At 46.6% G+C, this 13,220-nt stretch overlaps 7 protein-coding genes and 1 non-coding gene across 8 annotated transcripts in view; 3 read left to right on the plus strand and 5 right to left on the minus strand.

The window, feature by feature from the left end:
- The first annotated feature begins 930 nt into the window (after positions 1-930).
- On the plus strand, positions 931-1,008 carry H257_06872. The gene has a single exon. It is a non-coding gene; the product is annotated as a tRNA-Leu (tRNA).
- Positions 1,009-2,050: 1,042 nt separating this feature from the next.
- On the minus strand, positions 2,051-3,425 carry H257_06873 (hypothetical protein; the record flags this gene model as incomplete). The annotated part of the gene is made up of 4 exons (XM_009832247.1): positions 2,051-2,122; positions 2,906-2,995; positions 3,063-3,115; positions 3,260-3,425. 4 exons carry the CDS (start codon positions 3,423-3,425, stop codon positions 2,051-2,053), a joined length of 381 nt encoding a protein of 126 aa, XP_009830549.1.
- Positions 3,426-5,159: 1,734 nt separating this feature from the next.
- H257_06874 (hypothetical protein) lies at positions 5,160-5,756 on the plus strand (the record flags this gene model as incomplete). Its single annotated transcript, XM_009832248.1, has 2 exons — positions 5,160-5,246; positions 5,304-5,756. The coding sequence occupies 2 exons, from the start codon at positions 5,160-5,162 to the stop codon at positions 5,754-5,756; spliced, it is 540 nt and encodes a 179-aa protein (XP_009830550.1).
- Positions 5,757-5,779: 23 nt separating this feature from the next.
- H257_06875 (hypothetical protein) lies at positions 5,780-8,255 on the plus strand (the record flags this gene model as incomplete). The annotated part of the gene is made up of 4 exons (XM_009832249.1): positions 5,780-5,952; positions 7,201-7,270; positions 8,080-8,132; positions 8,201-8,255. The coding sequence occupies 4 exons, from the start codon at positions 5,780-5,782 to the stop codon at positions 8,253-8,255; spliced, it is 351 nt and encodes a 116-aa protein (XP_009830551.1).
- A 42-nt stretch (positions 8,256-8,297) lies between these two features.
- Positions 8,298-9,289, minus strand: H257_06876 (hypothetical protein; the record flags this gene model as incomplete). The annotated part of the gene is made up of 4 exons (XM_009832250.1): positions 8,298-8,449; positions 8,614-8,883; positions 8,961-9,092; positions 9,202-9,289. The coding sequence occupies 4 exons, from the start codon at positions 9,287-9,289 to the stop codon at positions 8,298-8,300; spliced, it is 642 nt and encodes a 213-aa protein (XP_009830552.1).
- Positions 9,290-10,110: 821 nt separating this feature from the next.
- Positions 10,111-10,488, minus strand: H257_06877 (hypothetical protein; the record flags this gene model as incomplete). Its single annotated transcript, XM_009832251.1, has 1 exon — positions 10,111-10,488. The coding sequence occupies one exon, from the start codon at positions 10,486-10,488 to the stop codon at positions 10,111-10,113; it is 378 nt and encodes a 125-aa protein (XP_009830553.1).
- Positions 10,489-11,739: 1,251 nt separating this feature from the next.
- On the minus strand, positions 11,740-12,189 carry H257_06878 (hypothetical protein; the record flags this gene model as incomplete). The annotated part of the gene is made up of 1 exon (XM_009832252.1): positions 11,740-12,189. One exon carries the CDS (start codon positions 12,187-12,189, stop codon positions 11,740-11,742), a length of 450 nt encoding a protein of 149 aa, XP_009830554.1.
- A 414-nt stretch (positions 12,190-12,603) lies between these two features.
- Positions 12,604-13,220, minus strand: part of H257_06879 (hypothetical protein) — a gene marked incomplete at both ends in the record, with an annotated part of 1,479 nt that continues 862 nt past the window's right edge. The window contains one exon of the mRNA XM_009832253.1: positions 12,604-12,772. Within this exon, the coding sequence (XP_009830555.1) occupies positions 12,604-12,772 (169 nt within the window). The remainder of the gene's footprint in view (positions 12,773-13,220) is intronic.

The raw sequence follows: 13,220 nt of genomic DNA on the forward strand, positions 1-13,220 counted from the left end.
GTGATGTTGGTTGGTGTCGTGTGTAGGCGGCGATGTGTCGGTGTTGTTGAAAATTGCGTGGAGGCAATGGTGTGGTGGTAGTTGTTGTTATGCGGTGGCAGGGTGATGTTGGATATGTTTGGGTAGACATAGTGATGTGACGTAGTGGATGTTGTGGTGACTGTGGCTGCAGTGTTGTTCGTGTCGGGGGCTAGTTGTGATGTTTGCTGAGAATGTCGTCGAACTCTGGCGGGGGTGGTTGTGCCTTGTAGCACGGGTATTTCCGTACAAACCATGCAAGTTTTGGATGGGTGAGTATCATTTCAAAAATGAGTGCCATGTTCGCGTGACCGTCGGATGTGGTGGGATTTCGTAGCCATGCTCGGACTTGTGTGGTCCAGTGTCGTAGAATTGTCTCAACAAGCGATACCCTCTTGGGAGGCGCAGCGTTGCGGAAGCGCGTGTTGCATCGATGTTTCCACAGCTAGTATATAGTGTTTGTGACAATCCAGATTTGGACGAGAAGTTCTCTGTCTGGCAGCCATGGTGGTGCAGGGGTGAGGCGCCGGGGATTCGTTATTGTGTGCCATGTAAACGTCATCCCAAACTGCTGCCAAGGGGGTTCGAGTTGGAAATTGTCGTGCACGAGAACATAGCATGCATGCCGGTTCGACGTGAAAGCAGGTAGGTATACGGACATAGCTGGATGTTCGGGTTCAGGTGCTCCAGGAACCAAAAACGCGCTTGGAAGGGAAGGAGTTTGAACAGTAGGCGGAAGTACGTATCAGCGACGAGGGGGTATACTGGTCGCATCAGATTGCGCAAGTGGATGAGTGTCGAGCGGATTTCGGCTTTGGGTATTGCCCAATTTTCAAACGGATGTTTGAAGGGCTCCTCCGAAGGCTTTGTGTGGAGATATGTGATATCTTTCGGCTTTAAGTTGAAAAAAGTGACATGATGGCCGAGTGGTCTAAGGCGCTGGTTTTAGGCACCAGTCTTCGGGCGTGGGTTCAAATCCCACTCATGTCAAATATTTTTTCTTCGTTTTTCTTATTGCGAATTTGGCCCAATTTCATAGCTGCAAGTCTATCCCTTCATATTATCACCACCTCGTCCTCTTTACCACATGAATATGAGATGCCATTTCGACGCAAGTCACTTGACTTACTACGAAGACCCCACTCTCATTCAATGTGAAGTAAAACGTCGGTTAACTATAAATGCAAAACAACATGCATGTGATTCAAGCGGAGGGGTTTGGGTAATTCCGGACTCCACTGTGAACGAGTCTCTAATCTATGAATTACTACATAGTAATCATTTCCGACAGTCTCCATTGTTCGTCGAATGGGTGAGATACTCTGTAACTAAGTGTAACATTAATCAGTGTTATCCCTAATCGTAACAGTTACAGTATATTGAACGCTAGTCTGTACCCCGAAACCCGTGTGTTCACATGTTATCTATTCCCGGGTTACGCTGATATGTGTCGTTTAGTGACTTTCGATACTGGTATGTACCAAGACGAACTTGAGTTTTGTATACCAGAAACAGTTGAACACTGCTGCTACCAATTAGTCGCAAGTTTACGGAATACGGCTTTGGCGATATATGATGTACAGTACAACGTGAGCAAGACAGTCCTAAGTGTCCTCATGGTGTACCTGCTGCTCTCATTGTCGATATCGCAAGGATATAGAACGCTCGACTTGAACGCTCGACTTGATGCACTTAGATCACGCGTCAGCTTGCCACACAAACAAACTGAGCTACAAAAAACCAAGGATCCAAGTGCCATGTACCTCAACCAATGCCGTGAGTCCCCCAAGGAAAGATTGCCAGCTTTACGCATCTGAAGACACCATGATTTAATTAGCACTTATAAGTACTAATTAGGGCCTGATGTATGAGATTCTAATGGTGAAAAACTGATATTCAAAGTAAGCACTTCATCCCACTTGATATATACTTATGCCTTCTGTAACGACGTATTGGCATTAGAACATCAGCCGAAACGAAGTTACGGGGGTACTTTTGTGGCGCTTTGTGGAATCGAGAGGCCCATGGTGTATCAGGCTTTTAAATCGTACGGGCCAACTTGAACGACAAAATCGTCCGATTCCGCCAGTTGCTTGCTATGGGACTGTACACACATGAGAACCTACTCTAGATCTACACAAAACTGGTATTTAAATATACATATCCAAATTTATACTGACACACCTTGTCGAGGTTGATGTCTGATGCCAGAAATGCCAGGGGGTTAAGTAATTTTTTGAGTAGGGTAGGCGAGGCGAAGGCAGGCGAAGACCAAAATCCAAGTGAGGAGTTTTGGACAAAATGTAAAGTTGAGTTAGTTAGCAGCCTGGCTGTAGGTCAAATACGTTACTGGGGTACGATCGTTTTTAAACGACTTCAACTATGTTGGTTTCGCGTGAGAGGGCGCCTTTGGGTCACGTAAAATGGAAATATTCAGTGAAAGGAGGGGTGCCCAAATAACCGACGAGTTTTCTGAGGCGGCTACTGATTGGCTGACGCCGAGAAACTTTGGTCACGACCCAAATCCTTAACCCCTTGATTTATGCGAACACCATAAAATCCGCCAAACGTTGTACTACTCTCTCTAGCCGCAAAGATCGTTACAGTTTCGTCTCATTGGTGGAATTTTTCTAAAACTCCTCGGATATCACATCTGATTGGAGTATTGAAAAGCGCAGGATCTCCGCATTGATTGGAGGGATATTTTGTGAGCAAAAATTCCTTCTGGGTCAAAAGTTATGGGGCGGGAAAAATGCCAAGGAGGAATCGAGGCATCAATTTCTTGCGCCAGATAGTCATAACTCAATTTGATACCCTCCCTCCGCACCATGTGTTACTACAGTGTTTGTCTATGCCCTCACCCACAACCGCCCGCTCAGCAACGAACCTGGGCGGTGTGAGCCACCCACGAAATCTCACCGACGACGAGCGCCGCGGTGCTTATGAGATGCTTCTCGCACGCTTTCATAAAGACCAGCTTCCATACGGTGCAGTGTGAGATGTGGCTCGACACTTGAAATCTCACAGGATGAACATATCTCGACTCTGGGCACGTACACGCCTTTCACTCCTCCATGGTGCCCAGTAGCCGACATCGCTACCAAAACTCATGGATTGCCTCTAAAAAGGATATATACACGATAAACTATGAATGGCGAGATGTATAAATTTTCATGAGTTTACTATGTTGGGTAATTCCAGGTATCAGCCGAAGAAATTGAAGCGATTATCAAGGCCGTACCCCAAGAAGATCGCCAGACGTTGCGCTCCCTGGCGTGCCACAGTGGCATACCAAACACAACTATCATGCGGCACATGGCAGCGACCAAGAAGCCCATGGCGCGTTCAAGCCACGTCAGGCCGTTCTTGACCGACACCAACACGACGGAACGACAATGGTTTGCCATGAGTTTCTCTTACCTGGGTCAAAAGGGAGACACATATTTGATAATATGTACGATCAAGTGCATATCGATGAGAAGAGGTTCTCTTTTACCCAGGTTAAGGTAAAATTCTACGTCTATTAAGATTAAGAGCTTGCCCATCGTGCTGCCAAGTCCAAGCGTTTCATTACGAAAGTAATGTTTTTGACCTCCGTTGCACGTCCCGGTACAGTACAACCCGCACCTTCGACAAGAATTCGACGGCAAGGTCGGAATTAGCCGTTTGTGCAACCTGTGCCAGCGGCTAGAAATAGTAAGAATCATCCAAAAGAGACTCTTGTTGTCAGTTGCAAATTGCGAACTCGCAGGTCTATTTTGACTGCGTTGTTAACAATGTGGTACTTGCAATTGCTGCCAAGTTCGCACAAACGTGTGGCGTACATCGAGGTGTGCATATACAGAACGACATTTCTGGCCCTCACCTGCGCTTGAAACCCATCTTTTGAAGTCCACGGAGTAAATCGTATCAGCATTTCAAACCAGCCTCCGAATAGCCCAGACTTCATCGTGTTAGATTTAGGTCTCTTTAATGCTATTCAAAGCCTGCAGTGCCAAAGAGAACTCGTTCAATCGAGAAACTCATTGGTGCTGTGGAATGTGCAATTTATGAAATGCGCTGGTGAAGACATTTGTCACGCTACAAAAGATGATGGAAACCTTCATGGAGGTGCACGGCGACAATAATTATAAGCCCCACATCTCAAGATGGATTGTACGATTCACAGTGGTCGACAACATCGAATAGAAATAGACGCTGTATTTCTCCAAATGAGGTTAGTTCTATATGAAATAACGTATGTATATACAGAAATTACAGTCGGATTTACCTGTAAGAACGGAATCCTTCAACACAAAACACCGTTTGAATTATTTGATGAAACAAACATATGGGTGCAAATTTGACCTTGCAACCAAATACCCTGCAAAACCTTGTACAAAATCGGGCAATTTTGAGTATTAATTTATGGAGGTAACGTAAAGTAACGATTCGGAGGTACTTTAAGTATGTATTGTGCTTTGTACTTGTTTTGGCGTCGGCTTTACGTGGCTAAAAGATTGGTACTTCTGATGAAACTGTGTTACAAAGTTGAATAAATACTTGGTGTTTTAACTAATTCACTGGGGTTATATAATTGCCAAATAACTCCGAGCAATAATAATTACATGTGATGCTGAAGTGACCAAAACACCTTGGCTCTTATTCTATCGCGTAGGACATGCTACCTGCATGTAACAAGAAGATGGCGTGGTTTTCTATGATGTGGCACCATACGTACATTGCTGTTCCGTAGAACTCCGGCACATGTCTTCGTTGTGTGTCACTTGTAATATCAAAAGTTGTTCATGATGACCAGTGAATTGTGCAATTTGGTCCCGAGAATAGCGATATAACTTCGATTTGCACAAATGTGCAAAAGCGAGGGAGTTGCATAAACGACCTCCGTATAATTACATTCTGTAACGAAACAAACGTGACATCCTAAATCACGTTATCTAAAGCACTGGGGTCGACGTAACAAACACCCAGGTTTATGGTGTGAATAGCCAAAACGAGTGAAAAGCACAATATTTACTTGCAAAATTAAATATAGATAGCAATTGCTGCCTGCCTGACGATGGCTCCCCGACGATGGAATCCTTCATTGCGATTTAAACATCATGGATACAACATCGCTTACATGCATGGAATTCGTCAAAATGGCCCGTGGACGCACGCTTACCCGCGACCTCTTACGACTTCTTGCTTTCTACATGAGCCGGGGTGACAATTCGGCGCCCAAGAAAGTGTCTGAAGTCATTGGGTGGAACTTTGCGGTCGTCCGTGACGTATGGTGCGAATAGAGTGACTTTGGGACGGTGACAGCAGCCACTCCTGCAGCCATCCGCACTGTGCATCGAACACGGCTTCTACACACGACGCAAAACATTGAACTGGTAAAAGAGTTCGTACGCACACGACGAGCGACACGCACTCGAACAACTGCTGTCGACGTCATGACGTACCGTCTAGTTTGGCCCTTGTCGGGGAACGTCGACTCCACACGCCTGTCGACCCTTTTTGCATGTGAAGAGTGGGATAAATATTTGGTGCTCGTGTCTCATTGCCCATATTCGGATGACGAACAGATGGCAGGCACGCCATCAAACGGATGTGTTCTGGCGTCGATGGCTCGTCGACGCCACAACACAACTGTCGACGCTTTTGTTGATGTCCACTGCAAGTTCGAACATCAACGCCGTCGATTCTTTGCCTGTTGCTCCGAAGTGGAAGCAGTCGTGGCCCGTCCACCATAATAACCGATGGTGGTGCGCACGACATGGGCAAAAAGAAGTCTGCGTCGTGGTGCGACGACAGCGTGGCACGTCTCTTCTTTCTTCGCTATAAAACCGAACTCGCCAATCGATTCGACTCCAAGAACAACAACCAGAAGAAGGAGGCGTACGAAATGAGCTCAGCATTGCTGTCGATCGGGTTTATTCTGCCAAGCAGGTGAAAGACAAGGTATTTGTATTTATTATTATTATTAAAACTTGATTTTTATAATTTTAGTTTACCAAGATGATATCGGAGTAAGCCTTGACCCAGCCTTCACTGCCCAGGCCGACATGGAACGACTTTGTTGTCAACGCCCCAGCGCATTTTGCGTGCATGTTGGAGTACTGGGGATCCAAGGATGGATTTCGCCGGGAGTCAAAGTTTTCCACGGATGAAGGAATTTCTTTCTTGACATATATATTTTCGATTTCATCGTTATTATTTTACATATTTTTAGCTGAATATGTTGAGGCGGAGGAATCGTGCGACTCCTCTGACGTTGAAGACACTGCCGTGAAAAAGGAAAAATTTACTTGTTCCCGCCAACAAAACCAAATGCGAAAGGGAAGACGCATGCGGAAGCTCTGGAGGCGGGGCTTGTTGCAGTTAAGGAGGGACTTATTTCTTTCGGGGAAGAGATGCTTCATACCAAGCCTGCACCTGCCCCTGTTGTACCTGTAGTGGCTGAACACGAAGCATCATCTTTGATGTAGTAGCTGCGCTCAAAACGCAATCTACCGCCATTACGCAACAGTCGAACGCAATTTCTAAATTGCTTGAATATTTGTTGAAACAATAAATCACATTTATTATTGTTCATCCAGTATCCTTGATATTCCTTTTCGCTTGGTCACAGCTACGGCGCGGAGCACCTTGTTTGTTTCCACTTCGGTTTCATCGCTCGGTTGGAAATAGATATTTTGGACGCGTTCGTTGTTGGGAGTCGAAAACAGGCCATCATTAGATTGGAGGAACATATTGTGAAGCACCACACAGGCCACAATGTGCGAAACGGCTCAACGCAACGTGACTTCACTCATCGTGCACTTTAAAATCCAAAACCGTTCTTTCAGTCGACCAAACGCACACTCGACAGGTATTGGGGTACTGGAATGCTTAAAGTTGAATCGCATTTTTCAAACCACCACCTTCCTTCGTGGGGCATATAGAGCACAATTAACCATGGGAACAAAGTGTAGCCATCGTCCCCAAGTACATAGCAGCCAAGGGATATGCATTGTCGAATAGATTGGCCAAACACAGAACACTTCCTTATTTTTTTGTCGGAATACGATCCCGGCCAAACATCGATTGACAAAAATCTCGTTGAAGCATCCACCACAGCTTGGACATTTAGTGATGGGTCACCGTTCCGATTATAAAACCCATCGTAGTCTTTAGGCCGCTGAATATCGATCATAGTCCCAGCAATAGCACCAACAACGCCAGGGAGCCCACGTTTCTCTCGGAATTGACGCTCAATTACACTCCAGTCCGACGCAGATGACGGCATGCAAATCCATTGTTTTGCCATTTTATATAGCACGGACGAAAACAAGTGAACAATGTTGATACACCATGATTTTGACACGCCAAACGCTGCATACCCTTTTCGCGTTAACCACCAGTGAACCCCCCAAAATACAAGAAAATTGCCACTTTCTTTTCAAAAGAGTGTAAGGACACCTGCAAACTATAGGCCACCATTTCAGCACGAAGGACCCTGACCAGTTGGACAAACGTGGCTTGGCCACACCGCAGATTGGACAGAAACCACTGCTCGTACGCCAGATTACCAAGCATGGAGTCAAATTCAATGTGAGTTACAGTGAGAATGTTGTTACTTTCGTGACGGGGGCCAGTGGACGTGACAGCTAAGCATGCAGCAGTCACAGCAAGGATGGCAGCAGACACAACGACACCATTGTCAAGTATCGGCAGGCGTTAACACAAAAGTGACGACAGTGTCCGGTGTTAACACTTTCCGGATAAAAATCCCATATGTTTTGTCAAACGGTCATGTACCATATCCGAATCCGCATAAACGCCTCTGATACATGTCAACTCGTTTTCGCTCCTGTAAAGGTAGCTTGAGTTTCAGACTTAAAATTATCGAGTGTAGGTTAACGAAACTCAAAGAAACTGTAGGAATAAAATAATATCACAGCCCTCCACATTGAGAAGTAAATGATCCTATCTGTATCAAAGCATCATGGTTAATTCTGACCCGTCAACAACATCGGTAAGGCAGAAAATTCTCGCGGCGTCAATGGTTTCTTCAATGGCGCAACTATCCATTAGGGCACCCAAGACGTCGTCATCGACGACACCATCAAGAACATCTTCGCGGGCAGGTACGCCGTCCAAAAGTCCGTATTTGACACATCCATTTAGGATGATGGCCTCATCCATGTCAGTCCAGGTCTTCGACACCCCCCACGAAACAATCGTTTCTCGTGACGACGGCACCAGCTTGAATAGAACGCCGCGTGCTTTGGCCCCCAACAATTGCCGACGGATCAAGTCCAACCAATTTGACGCAGCCGTGCCTTGAGGGGACGGTTCCATGCCACGTCAGCAGGTTGGCAGATCCAGGTGCAATTTGGAAGGACACGTTCGAGGATCACGTTCAGCTCGTTTGCGTAGGACACCACCTCCACGGTAAAGTGGGCTGAAAAGTCATCCCAAATCAACAGCACTTTCTTGGCGGCTCAGTCAAAACGTTTACTGAAATGGTACTCCAGAACTTTCAATGATATCTTGGAGTTCCACCATGTCATACGGTTATGCAGACGGTATCAATGCTTCGCTTGCATGGGGTCGAACGTGGCCCACAGGCTCTTCCCGAAGTCTTGCGCATCGCCAAATGAACCACCGCTTTCACTTTGGACGAGGTTGATCTCAGCACCAAGAACAACGGGTGCTCCTTGCCACTCGAGTCCGTAAGAAGCATCGCCGTCATATTTACTTTTGTCTTCACCCACACGGTACTCTCCCCTCGTTGGTTCAAGGACTTGGTCGTTAAGTACTCATAGTTGACGGCCGTTTCGTCGACATTGTAGACCACGTCGAGATCGTCGTCGAGAACAACCTGCTTGACAAGGGCTATAAATTCAGCCATCACCGCCTCACCGCCTTCGGGTGTCTGCTAACAACACGGTTGCGACCACGAAGCGAAAGACCATGGCGCGTGTTGAACCCGTCGTCGTTGAGACCAAGGTCGACAGCCGCATCTAACACCATTATGCGAAGCATGCTGTACGTGACAGGCACACCATCCTTGCGCATACCTTGTACCCACGTGACAAGCTGTTCTTTCACCTCATGTGTGAGTGTAGTTCCAGTACCAAGGACACGACGACACTTCATGACTACTGTCTTGGGGTTCGATGCCATGGCTTCAATGACTGTGCTATTCGCTACCCATGAGTAGATCTGCTTCCACTTGGTTTTCCCGGGCCAACCGTGTCAACTTGCTGTGCATTGCGTCGAGCGTCGGTTGCATGCTCATGGTGTCAAAGTTGTCAATCGCCGCTTTCCGCTCGCAGTAGTCGACCAGTGTTCTTGTGTTGTTTGGGCAACTTCTTCTGGCGGTATTTGAACACTGGCCTTCCAATGGGGCGCCTGCGGAGGGTAGAAAGCGATTCGGAGTTCTCCATGGCGGCTATGCCTGACGAGCGACGCATCGGCGCGCTTTAAACTTCCAAAAATAATATTACCTCTATAAATGGTTGGAGTCTATATTGGATAGCACAGGTTATTCTCTCGCCAGAGAGTGACTCTGTGATTCAATAGTATTACAGGTAAGGTACTCGAGAATATTATCTTCTGGAGGTGCCCGACTGATGCAAGCGTCCGACTCGAATTAACAGTAAACTTACAGTAGTCGAACGCATCGAGCGACCTTTCGGATAATCTATCAAATTTCAGGACCTTAAACCTCTGGAGTGCTTATGCAAAGTACAATATTCATTTTGAGAATAATTGAGTATTACAGGCATTACACATCACCATCGTAGTCGGCAAAATCGCAGTCGTCGCTACTGTCGGCATCGCTTTCGCTTTCGCTCTCGGACGAGAATGCGGCCCCAGCAGCATCACATCGTCCACGGCATTCAGCTAGGCTGCCATTTCTACCATTTTGCGATCGGTATGATTGATGCAATCGAAAACCACGCTACTCGGTAGGCCAGCGAATTCACGATCCAGCCGCTGGCGAACGTCCGAGACTTGGTCGAGGTATTGTACTGCCGCCCAACAGCCCCTTTGACATACGCCCAAACCATCTCGATAGGTTGGAGGTCAGAATTGTACGGTGGCGTGAAGACCACCTCATGGCCGCGGTCCTTGCAACTGCACGTTCACAGGTACGATGTTCGCTGCAATAGGGGTCTTCAGCTTGGCCCAAAGCGTCGATCGGAACTCCTTCACGTCAATTTCGATTCCATAGGCTTCGCAAGCCTCCGCCATTTTTCGTTTCGTCCACGAGACCTTCGGCGTGTTGTCGGGTAGGCCCTTGTGGTACTTCGCGTTGTCTAACACGATGATAGCATTGAACTTTCCCAGAGAATCGGCTTCATCAAGCAGTCGCTGGAACCACGCCACAAAGTACTTTAGGTCAAACATTCCATGATAGTCCTTCGTTTGCTTACGACCCCCTTCGAAGGCTTCGTAGGTTAACAGCTTGGAGTTCTCGCGCCCATCGGCCATGATCGCAGCAATGAAGCACAACCGCCGTCCTTTGTGCTTGGGTTTGGCGTCGGTGGCGTCGTCAAGGGTGATATATACTGTCGTTATGACGAGCATAATGATGAGGAATTATGGGATTCATCTAAGTATATTACCGGCCGAGGCAGTGAAGACTCAATAGCCGTCGTCATATATTGAACATATTTATCCCTAGCACTAGCCACAGCGTCAGAAAGTTTAACAGAATGGTTACCCTTTCGTTGGCCACGTCGAAATCCCTTTTTTACAAGGTATTTCTGTACTAGTCGCAACCATGCATTCACAGCTTTCTTGTTTTGAGGATCATACTTCACAATACCATGTTCGTACAATAACATCTTTTTGCCACTACACGTGTGAGAGTTGACCTACGCTCACGAACAAATGACTGAATGATGGACAAGACCTCTTTGATGTCTGGAATGCGTGTATTGCGGCTAGATCTATTCGCAGCAACTCGAGCAGTAGTTACAGTCTTATCTCGTAGATATTCCGACCAGACTTCCTTTACAGCATGGAGGCTTTGACCTACCAGTTGTGTAATCTGCTCTGAAACACCTACGGCGTTACGACGTCGAAGTTGTACATGCATGCGAAGAATCAATAGACGTTCGTCTCGTGACAAACTCCTCGTTCGCTCAGTATCGACGAAACTTGTGATCTCATCGTACAGCTGAGTGGTGATGTCAGGCATTGGTGTGTAGAACAATGATCATGCTGATGACTGGATGTGCAAGTCATTCAGCCATCATTCAAAAATCGACCAATAGAATTGAAGGCTACATTATCAGATGGCACGTATAAACCACATCCAGGTTTCTGGTGTTTAATGGCACAAATAGATTCTAGAGAGGAAATTATTGAATCTTGAAGACTATCGATATTCAAGAGGAAAAATGACTATCATTCTGGTCTTTCAACCATCATTTCATGAAGAATATTCTGTTTCAAGGGACAAAGGCATTACCAAAAAATTCGCACAGAAAAGCAACGAAGGAGAACAATTTTTTTTAGGAAATTTCATCCACAAACGCTCAGGCTGCAAAAATGGTCGGTCGATGCGTTTGACCATTGTTAGACGGTACTGACAGTCCTCGAGACCATCGAGGGCACCAGCTTAAGCTTCCACAATTGATAATTACTTTATGGGGACTGAAATTTCTAAATTTGCAGAACTTGGGACAACAAATACATCAAATAAATTATGTTTTACAAGGAATTAATCATGGCAGGCTAATATGGGTGATCATCAACGTCGCTCGCGATAGAGTCGCCGCCATCGCTTGACCCAACGGAACTTTCATCACATGATGAAGACGTATCACTATCCCCATCGCTATGACCTGATACAATAGAGACCATGGCAGCCGCCTCTTCCGCCTGGCAGAGTGCTTTTTCAAGCGCAATGAGCTTGGCTGTCGAGTTGTCGATCGTGGACTTGATGGTCTCGGAGTCCAGGTGATAGAATTCATTGTCGAGGCGCTTGTAGACATCTTGAAACGTTGTGTCTGACGTATAGGCTCGGCCAACGGTGCCCTTGACGTTCGCCCAGATCAGCTCGATGGGCTGCAGCTCGGAGAATTCTGGCGCGACATGCACGATATGATGACCACGCGCTTGGGCCATCTGCACCATGACCGGGTAGATATGCTCGTCAATGTACTTCTTTAGTCGTGCCCACATCGCTGCCTTTAGGTCGGCTGGTGAGACATCTCTTATGTCATCCAGCTTCCTTTGGGTGTCGTTGAGGGCTTCCCCTTGTGGTACTTCGCGTTGTCCATGACAAAGACAGCAGAGGACTACCTAAGCTCCTCGACCTCGTCCAGTAGTTTGCCAAACCAGTTGACGAAATACTCGTGATTGAACATAGAATGGTAGTTTTTCACGGTTCTTCCGTTCTTTTTCCCGCCAACAAAAATGTGGAGGCCCAACAGGTGCGAGGCGTCCGTGCAGTCATCCAGTATCCCAGTGATGAAACAATAACGTAAGGGACCAATCTAAGGTGCACGGACCAATTGAAGGTGTATATCAAACAGCCAATCACTGGCCTGAAAAATTTGGCGGCAAAACCTTGCATAATATGATGTCCTGACCATGTCAGTGTTGATTGGCGCCGACATGGGCCGACCACGTGGTCGGTACAAGCCCAAGGAGCTGGACGCTACCATACAGCGAGTGCTGGATCGTACGAAGGGAAACGTCGTCGCTCAAGACACTGCCTTGTAGTGGGCCAGCTTTGCAGCGACGCAGGGCTTGATGCCATTGCCTGATGGACAGATTAGGTCTACTTCCGAGGAGATAGTAGTATAATACCGAAACAAGTTTGGCTGTCCAGTTCATTTGGTTGCATGTCATGTTTGCTGGAAAATCGGAAATGTCACCCGAGAGGCATCGACCGTATAATTGTATATCCTGTCTCGTTATAATATTTTCCTTCCAACATTGAATACCCTATCCCTGCAAAAAATATGCATTTTTCTATAATTTGTTCAAGATACAAAAATGCACCTTCAATTGGACCTCTCAATATCAGTGAATCTGCTTAGAAAATCGGATTTAACGATGCCAAAAGCAAATGAAACTCGATAGATTAGACGGAATCTGATAGCACGCTATCTCAGCTTCACAGAGCACAATTTGGAATTTCCGTCCGATTCATCAGGGCGGTGCTACGAGATTTTTACCACGACGCGATGAAAAAGTGTGCTTAGATT

This window comes from Aphanomyces astaci (assembly GCF_000520075.1).
Source record: "Aphanomyces astaci strain APO3 unplaced genomic scaffold supercont1.14, whole genome shotgun sequence".
Taxonomy (NCBI): Eukaryota; Oomycota; class Saprolegniomycetes; order Saprolegniales; family Verrucalvaceae; genus Aphanomyces; species Aphanomyces astaci.